Source organism: Sorghum bicolor, chromosome 3 (assembly GCF_000003195.3).
Source record: "Sorghum bicolor cultivar BTx623 chromosome 3, Sorghum_bicolor_NCBIv3, whole genome shotgun sequence".
Classification (NCBI taxonomy): domain Eukaryota; kingdom Viridiplantae; phylum Streptophyta; class Magnoliopsida; order Poales; family Poaceae; genus Sorghum; species Sorghum bicolor.
Window position 1 is genome coordinate 9,162,127 of NC_012872.2, and position 17,127 is coordinate 9,179,253.

The 17,127-nt window shown below is 40.0% G+C and overlaps 1 protein-coding gene across 1 annotated transcript; it reads left to right on the plus strand.

Moving 5' to 3' along the window:
- Nucleotides 13,109-17,127, plus strand: LOC8072352 (serine/threonine-protein kinase HT1). Its single transcript, XM_002455287.2, has 3 exons — nucleotides 13,109-14,070; nucleotides 15,964-16,419; nucleotides 16,533-17,127. Exons 1-3 carry the CDS (start codon nucleotides 13,687-13,689, stop codon nucleotides 16,800-16,802), a joined length of 1,110 nt encoding a protein of 369 aa, XP_002455332.1. The 5' UTR covers nucleotides 13,109-13,686; the 3' UTR covers nucleotides 16,803-17,127.

Here is a 17,127-nt window from a genome sequence, read left to right on the forward strand (position 1 = left end):
TAATCATACTTAAAAGATTCGTCTATCAAATTATAGAAAAATTATACAATTAGTTATTTCTTTTATCTATATTTAATGCTTTATATGTCATATGATTTGATGTGATAAAAAATCTGTAAAATTTTGGGAAGTAGTAAACAAGGCCCGGAACGAACGAACAGAACAGCGGGAAACCGACCGACCGGGTGGCGGCACAGCCATCAGCATCTTTGTAGTAACAGTAGTTTCATTTTTTTTTTACAAAATAGACACTATAGCACTTCGTTTGTATTTGATAAATATTGTTTGAGCAAGCAGCATGCAGACACGTCGCCGTCCCTTGGGCTGATCCGTGCAAAAGTAGCGAGCGCCGCCGCCGGCCGGCGGTCTTCTCGTGACCGCGCGCGGGCTCTCTCTAGTCTCTACAGCTAGCTATGCTTTCATGGCCGGCCCACCAGACCAGAGCACCGTCAGCTCGATGACAACACGTACGTGTCGTTATATTTTACGCGTCGCGAGAGCGTTAATTAACCGGCCTGGACTAGTACTAGTAGACTGACGATGATTGATGGCTGGCCGCGGTGCATGCACTTTTTTTTTTTTTTGCTTCCCCGCGCATCCGAAAGCGATAGCACCATATGGCCCTCATGTCACCGATGAATTGTACCGTACTTTTGTCTTTCTGGAAAGAAAGAAGCCGGCACAGCAGAAAAAAGCGGAACAGAAAGCACGCACACGCATAGTGGAGGCTCCTTCACACTACGATCGACTCGATCTCATACGACTTAGCTTTCCACGTGGCTCAAGTCTATACGACCGCACCTATATATACGTTGGTGATGATGCCGGCAAGTGGCACCAGCATCACCGCGAGTGGGAGCCACATGTCATGTGACTTTTCATGCAAAATACTACTCCCTCCGTCCCTGAAAGCTGCAATTTCTAGAGTTGTCCTAAGTCAAACTTTTAAAACTTTGACCAAATTTTTAGAAAAAAAAAGCTAAGATTTATAGTACCAAATTAATACCATTAGATTTATCATTGAATATATTTCCATAAGATACTCATTTTATGTTATACATATTGATACTTTTTTCTATAAAGTTGGTCAAAGTTAAACAAGTTTGACTGGCACGGATTTTAGGAATTGAAGCTTTCAGGGACAGAGGGAGTACTAGACAGTGTGCCCTTCATTTCCACTCCACAACGCCAAGTTTGTTACACACGGGATGCTATTCTTTTGTATTATATTTTCTTTGAATCTTGAATATTGGGGGTCCCTAAATGATCTCAAATGAATAGTTATTTATCACCTATAATTTTGATATAGAACGTACATATGTCATTTGAAAAAAGGTATCAATGCCGACCCTGCATATGCAGGCATTGCTTGAATCGTTTCCTCTGCTCATATGCAAGCATCTCTGTCCTCGGGCAGCTAGGGCGTAGGCCTCTTTGGGAGCGCTATAAATTTGGGTTGATCTCTATCCAATATGACAACCTAGCTTATAATATATTAGAAAGAGTTTGAGTTTCTACGTAAATCTTTTCTGACCCCTAGGATGCCTGAAGGCGTATTATATTGAACAACTTTTTTTCTATCTTAATACTAAGAAGTGCAAATCTTTTGCGTGATCTTTTTTTTTTCTAGAACACGACTTTACGTGTATTTTCATTAAAAGAACTTTTTGCATGATTGAGAAAAAAATATCAAATTCTGAATTCTTAAATTAAATCTGAGAAGAAAAAGTGCCGTGTCCTCGTACCCGATGAGTGAGGTCAAAGGTGACAATCAAGGGTGACCAATTTGACTAACTTGTTAAAATCCATTAAAGAAAAGAGTACCGGCTTGTGACATCGTGCAAAAGAAATTTCACCCGAGAGGTTATATAACTAGGCCTTGTTTAGTTTCGCAAAATCAAAAAACTTTTCAAGATTTATCATCACATCAAATCTTGCGGCACATGCATAGATCATTAAATATAGATAAAAAATAACTAATTGTATAGTTTTTCTATAATTTGCGAGACAAATCTTTTAAACCTAGTTAGTCTATGGTTAGATAATAATTGTCAAATACAAACAAAAGTGCTACAATGTCAAAATCAAAAACTCTTTGGATCTAAACAAGGCCACCACGAGAAACAATGACAGTGTCTCCAATGTGTCACTTTGACTGTCCTATGAAACCAAGCTACCTTTAATAGAAAGAGTTATATGTTATACAATACAAGTGTATTTCATAATAAACCTAGTGACATCAACCTTGTGGTGTCAACCATAATGAGCTTTTTGATATATATTGTTATGGTCAAAGCTACAAAAGTCATGACTTATTTTTTTTAAATAAAACAGATAGACCTAGATTTGTGATCGGAGAAGGAATAGGCGACATTAGTATATGCATATACTCCGTATATACAATAAAAGGATATGCATGGACCATTCGTTGTTTTCTTTCATAAATAAATAATTAAATAATTAAAGGGACAGATGAAAGACATTGAACTACTCTGTCATACAGGTGTCATGAGGGAGAAAAAGCAACTTGTTAGTACTTTAGTTAGACCAGAACCATATGTCGTGTCACCGGCCGTGCGCATGCTAGGACTGAACGACATGGTCTCCTGTATAGGCTTTTCTAGCGGAAGCCTCTCCCACACTGTCCATTCACTCTTTGGAGAGATATTCCAGCTCTTTTGCAACGTTGACTACACACTCCCCTATTTTTGATATAGCTTTGGTAATCTTTGATGGCCATGTTATAAAGAAAAATCAAGTCTCATGTTGCTCCTCGAAAAATGTGTATAGTAGTCTTATTACAGCAGTGGCGAATCTAGGCCAAATGATCATCGATCGGGGTCTTCTTTGAAAATAGATAAGGTCATTACTCATTAGGAACTATCAACATTGTATATAGTAATTTCTCAGTAGAATTCACAAAAATCGTCGGGATCAGCTAACCTCGATGGCATACTATAGCTCCGCCCCTGCATTATATAGGCTTCGTAGATGCGACAAACGCTCTAGTGTATGCGTTATAGGGCCACTAGCATTCTGTCATGGAAGGTTTCAATCTGAATATGGGGCCTCCCCGTCTAGCCGTGCGTATTTGTTATCATCAGGTTGACTTAGAGTATGTAACTTTTGTTTCTACATAGATTAGCAATTAAGATTTTTAAAATTTAAGAAATAAAGGTATGTGATACAAGATAACTAGAATTGCTTATTTTTGCTACCTTTTTCATATAGATGTCTTTGTAACATTTTCATCCAAGTTGCGATATATACTTTTTCATTATATTCATGCATCTTTCTATCCACATTGCACCTCGATGCGTATGTGAGATTGTTTAGTTGAAACCTTAGCTTGAACTATGTCAACTCTTGTTCTTCTGTTTCTCATTATTTTGTGCATCCAGCTTTTGTCATCCAAAATTCAATCTTGCCTACTACAATTTGTAATTAAGAATTTTTTAGCCTATATGCACGTTAAGTTGAAAACCAAACATTTGTTTCTCTCCAAACACTACATAGATGGGTCTGCATGCACTCTGAAAAGAAATATATTCATCTCTGTAAATGGTCTTTACATATGGTGTCATGTATCACACATGCATGTATACTTTGGGAGTTTAAGTTAGTTTTTTCTACATATTAATAATGGGATAGCCTAGAAGTATGTATGTGTGGTGTTTTGAGTTATGTTAATCACAATGGAATAAATTTAGGCACCGTTATTTGGTTGTAGGTTTGGTAACGCAAACATAAAAGCTTTCGGCGTTACGGCAACACATATGGTGTGATCTGGTTTTATTTTCATTTGTGCAACCATTTACAATCCAAACAACACGTTAAATGTACAATTTAATTTATGTTTTTTGTTAATTATTTTTGTATTTGATGATTTAACAATGCTATTTTTCCTATGGTAGGCAACCATGTCTATCGACAGTGAGATGCATGTGGCGAGTCATCAATCTCGAAATCTACCAATTTAATATTTTAGAGGTGCTCATGATAGGATAAGACGTGTATTTGTTCATAAGGGCGAGTTTGCATGCATGTATGTAAGCATTTTACTGTGATTCTTACTAAAAAGAGTCAACTCATAATTATAGTGCCTTTCAATAAGCTTGATAATAATGAAGTTTTGAAGACCAACGAGTTGTTATTACTAGTTAAGTAAGTCAAATATAATGGATGTAATACACATTAGTAAGACTTAAGATTTCTTAAATAATGTCATAGGCAAACAAGTTTAAATAAATCAAAACCTTTTATTCCAACGCGTTTTGTGTGATTTTGTGATTTAAGAGACATCAATAAATATATGATAACATTTTTATTACATGTTTTAATATAAATATAGACTAGTAAATTGTATATTTATTAAATAAAAATTGTTTTGTGTGTGTGTGGGGGGGGGGGGCACGGCCCCTCTGCCTCCGTCCTTGGTTGTGGGGCTCAGACCCACCAACCTTGGCACTTTTATCCACCTTGTAATTACTCTTACATCAAAGAAGCATCATATATCATTCCCTGCCAAACACATAACACAAATGATTTATTTGTGTATTATACTATTGTGACTCACAGATAGTACACTATGCACCAAAAGTTGAGGCCGAATTTGATAGCCAATCACCCCTTTTCTAGGTTATGAGGGTGAAATTGATGATTGGATGCCTCCAATCAAGTACATAAGATTAGTAAGCGAGAGGGGTGTCAGGCAGCACTCGATGGCGTAAACCTATTTGGGAATGTATCCCCATGTGCATCTAATGTTGCATGCACATAGGGCATATGCTGGGAAATGGTAGAGGGGGAAAAGATGGATAATCTAATTTGGATGCAAATTCAAAGAGCTATTTTATATTATTTTTTATAATGGTAGATATGGATAATTTAGACGTGAATTTATAAGTTTTGTGTCACTTTTTATAATGAAAGATTTGGTTCTCAATAATATCGGTTATTGAAAAAAGTAGAAATGCTTTGATATGTTGCTTATCTTGTGTGGGATGTATACAGTTTCTGTATTTTGCAGCGAGCTTATGATGATTAATATAGAGGAAACCCTTTAATCAGTAAGTAGTGATGGTATAGTTAATTTTGACGTGTTAAGAAAAGATGATTTTGTTTATAGAAAACCTTTGGAAATATACATTTTTAAAAGACGGATATCGTTTTTTCTTTCAAATTCGGCAGATATTGTGTTGGAAAAAGTTAACATAACTCCCTCAACTATAGAAAGGTGAACTACTTCACCCTCTGAACTATAAAAACCGGATTTTCTATCCTATGAACTTTTCAAAACCGGTCAAATAACCCCAGGTGGTTTTAGATGGTGGTTTTGTCTTTTTCTTTTTTTATTTATTTTCATTAAATATTTGAAAAATTATATTAAATCACAGAAAAATCATAAAATAAAAAAGTCTAATTTTATTGGACTTCATGTGAGTAGATCTACACAGTGAATATATAATATGGTATGCTTTAGTACAAAGGTTGTATTGCAGCTTTAGATCTATGCTTAATTAATTAGAATAATTCATAGGTCTAAAGCTACAACAAAAATTTTATACTAAAGCATATCATATTACACTACTACAAAAAGTATTTTACGAGATGTTTCTGTTTGTTTTTCCGAGGCGGGCATGGTTCTCAACCGCCTTGGTTAATGCCTCGGATTAACCGAGGCAGTTATTTTTTATTACCCGTGGCGGTTATAAATAACCGCCTCGCAAAATGGATTTACGGAGGCGGTTATAAACTAACCATCTCCTAAAATGTATTAACCGAGGCGGACCTTTACCTTCATTTTCGGAGCCAGACCTTTTATAAGGCCCGCCTCGGTTAATATGGCCAAGGCCAATCAAAATCCACCTCGGCCCATCTTAGCCCGACACGGCGTTGCAGTATATATATGTTCAGAGAGAAAGAAACCCTAAGCCCTCACTGTCTCCCTCATCCGGCCGCACACGCGCACCCTTCCTGCTCCCCCACTCGACCGCTACCTCCCCCACTCTCTCTCCTCCGACGGCGTGCCTTCCCTTCCTCCTCCGACGACGCGCCTTCCCTTCCTCCTCCGATGGCTTCTCTCTCCCTTGGAGCAAGGATCGAGCCACGGCGGCAACCTCGTCTGCCTCCACCTCGGTGAGCAGCAACTCCACCCGGGCTCTAGCAAGGCGGATCTAGTGGAGGGCGAGGCCGTTGGCGCAAGCAAGGCGGATCCGGTGGAGGCCGACGACAGCGGCCGCCCCCCCCTCTCTCTCTCGAAGCAAGACGACACGATGGCGGGCCTCCACAGCAGTGGCCAGGAGCTGAGGGCGGATTCGGGCGCGACGGTGAGAGGAGAAGCGGTGGTGCGCGCGGCCTGCTCCCGACAGTGACGGCGGTGGTACGCATGGCGGTAGATCCAGGCCCAATTAGGGTTGGATACGGGCTTTTTTTTCTTTCTTTTTCTTTTTTTATTTTTATTAACCGTGACGGGCATCAAACCGCCTCGGTAAATCTTTGATTTGCCATGACCTTAGATCCGAGGCGGTTGTGATGTCCATCTCGGAAAATCGCTTTTGCCCACCTCGAAAAAGAAATTATGTAGTAGTGTTATATGTTCACTGTGTAGATCTACTCATGTGCAATCCAATAAAATTAGATTTTCCATTTTATTATTTTTTATTATTATTTATGATTTTTCAAAGATTTAGAAGAAATAAATAAATAAAAAGAAAAAGACAAAACTTCCGCCACGTCGAAAACCGCTAAGGAGGTTATTTGACCGGTTTTAGAAAGTTAAGAGAGTAGAAAATCTGGTTTTATATTTCAAAAATGAAGTAGTCTATCTTGTATAGTCCAAGGAGTTATTTAGATTTTTACATTTCGTTTTATAATAGGGAAAAGGCTACGAGTCTATGACACATCTTGCATACATGCATGTGATTGGTTGGTACTTTGAAGAGAACGGCACATGGTGGATCCGTGGATGCCCGGGCAGGATGGGGACGTGCGGCGAGATGACAAAAATAATAAATAAATAAATAAACAATATTCCTGAGTACATTACATCGTCAGTATTTTGTGTGTGGTACAGTGCGACATACGTGTATATGTACTATGCATTTAGTGAAACTAGGCATCCAAAATAATGACTAGTATTATTTACTATAACCGTTAAAAAAATGAGTGCGACGAGGATTGAAGAAAAACAAAGCGCGCGCATTACCAAAACCGAAAGTTAAGGTGGGGCTCGATTATTTAATAATAATAATAATATAAATGAATTAATCGACCCCGGGCGCGTCGCACGGAAGGGGCGGTTGCGGTTCCGTTCCATCCGTATGCTACGGAGTTACGGACGTCGTCCCTCCCGGCCCCCGACAGGACAAAAACAAAGGAGGACCACCGTCATGTGCCGCCCGGTCCCTGCTGCTAGTGTACGCAACGCACGGCACGTACTGCACCACACGTCCCTGTCCCTCTACCTCTCGCTCGCTTTTATGTCTTGTTTAATTCGAAAAAAAGAATTTTTTTTGTATTATATCAAATATATCGGTACGTATCTAAAATATTAAATATAGACTAATTAAAAAATAAATTTTAGTCAAATTTGTTATTAGTATATATAGTATATATTGGTTACTATAGTAATTATAACTAATTAGACATAAAAGATTTGTCTCGTAATTTACAACTAAATTGTATAATTAGTTATTTTATTTATATTTAATGTTTCATGTATATATTAAAAGATTCGATAGAATGAGCTAAACAAGGCCGAGCTGGCGTGGCCAGTGGCCACCAGCATGATTGATCTAGAGTGTCTCCGGCCTGACCGGACAGCTTCTTGCAACGCGCCAACATACAGTAATCAGTGGGCCACGCAGATCATATTCATATTAGATGATGATGATGATGATGATGATATATAGCTAGTATATTCCTTGATCGATCAGATCATAATTCATTATAACACTAGTTGTAGCAACCTTTTGGATGCAGGGCACATGCATGCTTGCTCAGCTTCAGCTGTTTGGAACAATCATGCATTGCGACCGGTGGAGCGAGTAATAATCAGCTGGGCTGGGCAGCACTTGATCATGGATCAGTTCAGTTGGGGGACGGGGTCTATCAGGAGTCACATTTGTGGTACGGTCCAACTAACCTAGATTTTGATTCCATCCTGCCTGCACACCACTTCTTCAATTCCATACCGGCCATTATTCTCAATCGCTTCCGTGTAAGGGCACATTTGGATTCACTACTTAATTGTAATAATCAGCTAAAATAAACGAATAGTAATCCAAACAAGTTGAAGTGAACTATTATAATCGAAATACCATAACCATATTTAAACATAACTTTTATTACGCACTTTTCTCTATGAAGTGAACTATTATAATCAAAATACCATAACCATATCCAAACATAGTGCTATTTTTCTCTTACAATAAATTAATGTGTGAAGAGGTTCTTGGACGTCCTTTAGGATAACCAGTAGCTGCCGCCTACGTTAGGGTTTGAGTTTCGGTAATGATACATATAAGACGTCCGTCCGTCCGGACGTTGCTGTCCACTCATTTTGCTGCTCCCCCACGCCTTCTTATCCACTCATTTTTTCATCCCCACTCTTCTCTCACATTTCGCTGCCACTCCCACCACTCACACCATGCGTCCGCACTTTCTCACATGCCATCGGTGAGCCGCTCCTCCCTCCTTTTCTCCCTCCTTCCCCGCTGCGACCCACACGCCCTCCATGCCGCCGGAGTAGAGCGCGACGGTGGCAGCTTCCAGTGAGCGGCGTAACTCCCTTCCTCCCTGCTCTTTCTCCTTCGCTCTCGTGACCTCCATGCATCTGGAGATGGAGACAACGACGCGGCTCCGACGAGGTAGGTGGGGAGGGATTTGGATCCGAAGCCTTTCTCTCCCTTTTTCCTCTCTCCTCTTGTGGGTCTAGGTCTGAGCCCTCCTCTGCTCCTCCTCCACCTCTTGCTCCTCCTCCTCTTCCTCTGGATCTAGATCTACGAGATATTGTGTTGGCTAGGGTTTCGGCAAGCTCATGGGATTCAGTGCTCGCGCGTGTTGTAATGATGCTCTCTGGTTTTTGTAGTATGTTTTTCAGTGATGTTGCAGTAGGATAGGGTTCCGGCGAGCTCTCGGGTTCAGATCTCGTTATTATTGCAATGGTTCTCTCTAGACGTTGCAGTAGGTTTTAGTTGTTGTTGCAGTGTTGTGTTTTGAGATGTTATTTCAGTTGCTTTTAATCTGTATGTTGTAGTAGTTTGTTTTATGTCGTTACAACAACTGTTCGGTGTTGTTGTAGTACTATGTCCATAGTGTTTTAGTTGCTCCATCCAATGCTTCAATTTGCACTACTGTATTAGTTGTTGCATGTTGTTGCAACAGTTGGTCGATGTTGTTGTAATACTATGTCTATGGTGTTTCGGTTGCTCCATCCAATGCTTCAACCTATGTTGTTGTATTAGTTGTTACATGTTGTTGCAACAACCGTTCTTTGTTGTTGTAATACTATGTTCATGGTGTTTCAGCTGTTCTATCCAATACTTCAATCCGTATGTTGTAGCAGTTGTTTGCATGCTGTTGCAGCAGTTGTTCGTTATTTGTTGTAATACTATATTTATGATGTTTCAGCTACTTCAACCTGTTTGTTATAGCAGTATGTCAGGTGTTGTTGCACTATTATGCATATTGAGTTGCAACGTCAAGTATGGAGGCAGGTTGTAGGGACGAGTTAGCGGCAGACAGATCTGCTAGGGGCCGACAAAGCGAGGGGCGGGGCGGATCCCATGCTCGTGGGGGCAGAGAACGGGCTCCTTGCGCGGGGAACGAACAAAGGGCGGTCCTCTGTGCGGGGCGAGTGGGACAGAGGTAAGTTGGTTGGGAGGAAGCGGACAAGAAACGGTCTTCTGGGCGGGACGAGTGGGGCAGAGGTGAGTTGGTTAGGGGCGGATGGGATTTTCTTTTTTTTCTTTTATGTGGCGCGGGTGGGGGGCTCAGCGTCCGGACGCGTTGTTGGCGTCAGACGTCCGGGCGCTAGCAGTTCCGTTTGAGTTTTGCGTAGATTATTTTGTTTACAATAGTTTCACCGTCTTCGGTTTGTAAAACCCCACGTTGAAATCTTAATCAGACATCTGCAAATTGTCACTTTAATTTAGTTGTATTTTACCTTGTTTTTGCTTGTGTTCTTCGATTCACAGCAGAGATTATCCTTCTTGACGAGGTCAACCGGATTGTGACATGGTTGATAACTAGAGGAGACGTGGTGCTAAGGTTGCCGGATTCAGGTCTTTATGATTTGAAGTTGGATTAGTGTGTCACTCTCTAATCAAATTGTTGTTTGTCAAACCTAACAGAAGATAAAAAATCCTAGTTCACATTAAAACTTGTTCGTTTGTCTGAAAAAAAATCTTAGACCTGTTCGCAAGAACAAGGTAAAAGCCGTGCCTTCTTGCGTTGCTCCCACTTTCATAACGAGGCAGAAAAGGATCGGAGAACACAACGTACGGGGATGGCTCTTTCATGATAGCCACTCGACGATGAGACCAAGTTTTTTTTTCACTTTATAAACTACTAGGGCAGTAGGGTATCGAGTTGGAGCCTACTTCTATCTTAATATTAATATGTGGAAAGAATAATAGGTAATTTGATTAGGATGCTAGAGCAATTATAAGAGACTTTTTATATTCTTCTTAATTATTAAGAATAGAAATTTTAGCCAAAAATACCCTCAGAATAGATTTTTTAATTGGTTATCTAAATATAGAAAACAAAAATAACTCTCTGCATAGAGTATCTTTAAGAGAGACTTTTTGTATCCTCTCTAAATGTTAGGAGAGATTTAACCTTTAACAACTCCTTTAAATAGTTATCTAAATATAGTAGTCTTCTATTCTATATTTTCACTGGCAAAAAAGAAGACGAGAATGACTCTCTAGAGTGTGCACGAGATATAGAAAAACTGTTGGAGATTGAAAAGATATAAAAATGATTTTTTATGCAAATAACTCTCCAAATGATAAGTTAGATAATGAGATTTACAAAGGCTCTTAGAGATAGTCTGAAAGCAACTCCAATAGCTTGGCTATTCTTGTTGTGGAGACTATTTTAGAAATTTATATAGCAGAAGGTAGACTACAACAATGCTATCTAACTTTGAAAATAGAATGTTGGTTATCCCTTGATTTTTTATGGCTATATATAGCCAACCACGGGCGCTTAGCAAGGTTATTGTGGACCTATTCATTTTTAAGGGTTTTCTGTTTTATAAAATGACTAAGTAATAAAATTTGGCTATTAATTCCTTACTTTAAAGGTTATTTTAGAATTTATATAGCAAAATCTAGGGTCCAATAGATGTGCTATCTGGTTTGCATCTCCAAGAGTTTGGCTAAAATTAGTAGCCAAATTCTAATGTTTAGCCATTTTGTAAAATAGACAACTTTTTAAAAAAGAAGAGGTCCACAACAGCCTTGCTATCAGATAGCTAGTGTCAATAGTTGGCTATATATGGCCAACGAAAATCAAGGAATAGCAAACTTTCTATTTTACAAAACCAAATAGCACATCTGTTGGAGTCTATTTTTCTGCTATACAAGTTCTAAAAAGCTTTTATAATAAGAATAGCAAAGCTGTTGGAGTTGCTCTAAAATATGGTGGCTATAAAAAGCCAACCACGACACTAGCTATCTAAAATGAGATTTATAGACATTTTATTTTTTGAGGAGTTTTGTATTTTTATAAAATGGTAAACTATAGAATTTAGCTACTAATTTTAATCAAGTTGTTGAAGTTACTCTAAGATATACAAAATTATTGAGAGTGAAAAGATATAGAATAAGCTTTAGAAAAGCTCTTAAAGATGTTCTTAGGACTAAACAAATGCAGCCATCATTACACTATATAGTTTAATTAAAGAATCAAAAAGCCATGTTTGGGCGGTCCTACCATGTTGCCTTGTTGCTTGATGACCGTGATTTGAACGATGTGGAAAGATTTGTTAATTGGCGGTGCATTTTTCTTTTCTTGAGGGAGAACTCGAAGAAAGAGTGTACCAGGTAAAGGAACACAGATGCTGATCGTTTATCTTCATATGAAACCGCAGCTAAAATCTACTCCCAAAATCAGTTTGCAACGTATGTATTTCAATTCACCGAAGAATTTTGTCGGACATAGTAAGGATGGACTCCTTCCATATACCGGCCTTGTTTAGTCCAGAAAAAAAAAAGATTTTAGGTACTGTACCATATTTATAACTATAGCAATTAGTATTCAATGATGGACTAACTAAGAGCATCTCCAAGAGTCTTTCTAAATCTCATTCCCTAAATCATTATTTGGAGAGCTATTTGCATAAAAAATGCTTTCTATATTTTTTTTAGTTTCCAACAGTTTTGCTAAATCTCATGCGCACTCTAGAGAGTCATTGTCGTCTTCTATATTTAGCTAGCGAAAAACCCAGAATAGAAAATGACTATATTTGGATGACCATTTAGAGAAGCTGTTGGAGGGTAGTTTTTCATCAAAATTGCTATTCCTAGCATTTAGGAAGAATATACAAAGTCTCTTGGAGATGCTCTAAGCCTAAAAGATTTATCTCACAAAATATATACAAGTTGTGCAATTAATTATTTTTTAATTTATATTTAATGCTCTATGCATGTGTTTAACATTCGATGTAATGGAACGAAAAGTTTTTGAATGAGAACTAAACATAGCCTACATCAAAATCCATACATTTTAGGTCTTTTTGAAATGCAGGATTTTTTTTCTATTCCTACGATTTTCGTGTGAAATATAAATTGATTGTTATGAAATTCTTATAAAATTTAAATTTCTGCGTTAAACTTAAAAGAGGCCAAGTGGGGAGTTATAACGTATAATTACGTAAAGCAAATATACCTCTAATAACTAATCAAATCTGAGGAGAAACTTTGGTAAAAGAAAAGTGACGAGAGACGCAAATTTCTCTCCCTGATCAGATATCCTACTGCAGAGTACGTTTGTTTCGCCCTGTGTCCGTACGGAAATGTGTACTTGATCACGTTTTTGCTACCCCAAGTAGAAACCGTAAGAGGATAATCATCCGAGGCTCCCACTCCCGGCTTCTCGCAATTGCAGTTGCAGCCTCCCCTCCTCCAGCCGGTAGTGGCAGTACGGCAATTTCAGCCCCAGCTGAAGGTCACTGTCTCTCTCTTCCATCTTCTTCTTCTCTCTCTAACGCCCTCCCTCTCTCAACAAAACTCCCTGAATTGCAATTTGCAACGCATGTTACTCTCTCTCTCTCTCTCTCTCTCCACAAGCCCATCATCATCCATCGCTCTTCCTCAGTCCCAGCCCCGGGCGCAACGATCTGTGTTCGCATCTTCCTCTTCCTCCATTTCCAGCCCCATGCGTAATCTTCTTTCGGAATTGAATCTCTCCGTCTCATGGCGCTCTGAGCAAGTACAGCTCCAGTTAGTGAGAGAAATGTAGGCACCACAAATCAACCCAACATACCAGAAATCCAATCTTTTCTTTTCCCAGCCCAAATCCGCGCCTCTTCCGGTGCTGCCATAAAGTTTGGACTTTATTACGAGGCTTTCACGACGTGCGAGATTTCTGTTACCAATCTCCACGAACCGGAGAGTCTGCCATAAACGTTCGCATTGCTTCAACCAAAGATCCATCCTACGATCTTGGGGGCACATGAAGAGCCTGCAGTGCTTCAAGCAGAGCGGCGGCGGCGGCAATGGTGGCGGGCCGGGGAGGCGGCTGGAGCGGCGGCTGTCGCTGGGCGAGTACAAGAAGGCGGTGTCGTGGTCCAAGTACCTCGTAGCGCCGCCGGGCGCCAGGATCCGGGGCGGCGGCGAGGAGCTGTGGAGCGCCGACCTGTCCAAGCTGGAGATCCGGGGCAAGTTCGCGTCAGGCCGGCACAGCCGCGTCTACTCCGGCAGGTATGCCGGCCGCGAGGTGGCCATCAAGATGGTCAGCCAGCCCGAGGAGGACGCCGCGCTCGCCGCTGAGCTAGAGCGCCAGTTCGCCTCCGAGGTCGCGCTCCTCCTTCGCCTCCACCATCCAAACATCATCTCGGTATGAACTCATTTCTTTGTTTCTTTTCATATTTTCTATTTTTTAAAATGATATTTTACTTTACCGCGCAATTATTCTTGACATGGACTTAGTTGAGATGACCATCTTAGTATTTCCGGTTCTGGGTCATATCTTTTTGCCTGTGCCACCAGTGTAATGAACTCTGTCCTCGGATAAGTGGGAATCTTGTGGCAACTCTTAAAGTCTTAACCCAGGGCATGGAACAATTGCTTGTGCATTTCGTCCAGTCCAGCCTAAATAAATCTATGTCTGCACTGAATCCATGCCCCAGATGTTCATTTCTTGAGCTGTCGGTGGAGTATCTGCCTCCTAACCACTGCATGGTACCTGGTAATCTCTGTTTATAGGAATCCTTGATTTAGAAACTGAATTGATGAAACGGAAAAAAGGAGGAAAAGCCCGGTGTATATATGTGTTTGCAAGATACTTGTTGTGTTCTTGGTTTGATCTCTGTATGAAGTGCTGAATTTTTATTTGTTCAACACGTTTTTCAGTCGAAATTGCCCATCCCACTTCCACGTCATTGTTCCTTTGTTGGTCCTTTCTATCCGTGCACTAGGCTGTAGGAGTTGTTAGGCTAACTGATCTTCACATTAAAGTGAAAACCTTTATGCTTTGCTTGGATTGGAGGGACAAGGGTGAAGATAAGATAGTTGTGGAGTGAGGCCATTTGTGCTTACCTACACCGTAACCTGACAAACTGGGAGGCAACTTTTTCTATGGACAGTATGAAATTGATATTTGGGATAGTGAAATTGTTGACAAGTATATAAAATTTGATGTAGATTTGTTGAGGAAAAGACAAATCTTCTTGACTATGCCCTTTTTTTATCTTTTGTAACCAACCCTTTTCTATCCATAAGTGGTGCAGTTAGTTGGTAATATCACTTCGTACTTTTGTAAAATGATGTCAATTTGTTTCTGAATGTTTTTCTAGTTGCACTATCTGTCTATCTGTCACTATTTAGTGGAATCTTGCATCAGTACATGTGAATAGTTAACTACATCGAAATCTCTGTAAGAGCTGCTTCAATTATAGAAGTTGTTTGATGGAAAACATTGATTTAGCTGGTGAGAGGGATTTTTCTCTATGCAACAGGGTTGATGTTGGAATAGCTGAATATTTTTATACACTAGTGCTACAAAAAAAACTAATTATTTAGATTAATTTGATTAGTTCAATCACTGTCTAAGGTACCTTCTTGCTGGAAGGATGTGTGTTGGCTTCATTGTGAAGATGTTGGGTGAAAAGATCCTGGGCCAATGGTTATACTTAGATTGCTATCCTTGCTTGATCAATCATGCTATCTACTGCACTGCACCATAGGTGATGGTATTAGATGCTTGGCTGGCAAGTTATGAAAATGATGGTGCCTTCATGAAATAGAAGGTGGACCATGGATAACATTAACATCAAGCTTAGTTGGATGCTCTTGTAGAAAAAAGCACATCTTGCGAGCAATAAATAACAGAGAATTGACGTAGAGAGAGATAGTTCATGTACAAGTAAACGTCAGTCTAACTTTTCTCTTTACAAAGTGCCTGCCTTTTTTCACTTGACACCTAGAAGTCACATGGGAAAAGGTTGCTTTACGGAACCAACATAACTGAGTAAGCTTCAGAATTTGAATGATATTTATGCAAGTTGCAATTCCATTTTTTTCAAATGTCTGGCAAATATCTGAAAGAACCTTCTTCTCAGTGAACATATCATGAAAATACATTTGCTTATATTAACTCAAGTGACATGCCTGCATATGATAACTTAAACATTAACTGTTTATACTGCATCTTCAGCTAGTCAATCGTGTGAGCTCATTTTGTTAAACTCTACTTGATATGGATTACCACTTAATATCTTAAATTTTGCAGTTTGTCGCAGCATGCAAGAAACCACCAGTATTCTGCATCATCACTGAGTTCATGGCAGGGGGCTCCCTTAGGAAATATTTACGTCAGCAGGAACCTCATTCAGTTCCCCTCAAACTAGTGCTGAAATTAGCTTTAGATATCGCTCGCGGAATGAGCTACCTACACTCCCAGGGTATACTTCATAGAGACCTGAAATCAGAGAACATACTTCTGGGAGAAGATATGTCCGTCAAAGTGGCAGATTTCGGGATTTCATGCTTGGAATCACAGTGTGGGAGTGGCAAGGGGTTTACAGGAACCTACAGGTGGATGGCACCAGAAATGATCAAAGAGAAACATCATACTAGGAAAGTGGATGTGTACAGCTTTGGAATCGTCATGTGGGAGATTTTGACCGCTTTGGTTCCGTTCAGCGACATGACTCCAGAGCAGGCTGCTGTCGCTGTTGCCCTGAAGGTATGGTTCTTGATACACCACCACGATGTTTATCTCCTTGTGTTGACATATGCACATGAAAGATCTTTTGCATAACGTTGAGGTTCCACGAATAACTGGTAAACCTTGTGCAGAATGCAAGGCCGCCACTGCCTGCTTCATGCCCTGTGGCAATAAGTCACCTGATCATGCAGTGCTGGGCGACCAACCCTGACAAAAGACCTCAGTTTGACGACATCGTGGCGATTCTTGAGAGCTACAAAGAAGCCCTTGATGAGGACCCGTCGTTCTTCTTGTCGTATATTCCTCCACCGCACCACAGCCACCACCACCACCACCATCATCAGAGCCTTCTCCGGTGCTTCCCTCGCACCATGCGAAGGTCTGCATCTCTGAAAGTATGAGGCCGGGATATTGCCTTTGTTAATCGATGCCGTGTACAATATGCACCCCTTTTGACTTTCTTTGTTTTCTATATGCGCACGCCGGCCCTCTATTATGCGGCATTTGCATGCTATGAGTTAGTTTTTCTCTCTCTTTTTTCTCCTTGTTGGTAAATTATTTCCGTCATTGATGCCTTGAGTAATGTAGAGGTGACAGGCAGGCAGCTTCCGGTTATTATCTATGGATGCCATTTGCTTTTGGTGATGGAAAACATGAAAGAGCCTCAGTAAATGTAATATAATTTAGCTCTTCCTTCAATTGTGAATTTGTGATTGTGCTTCTTCC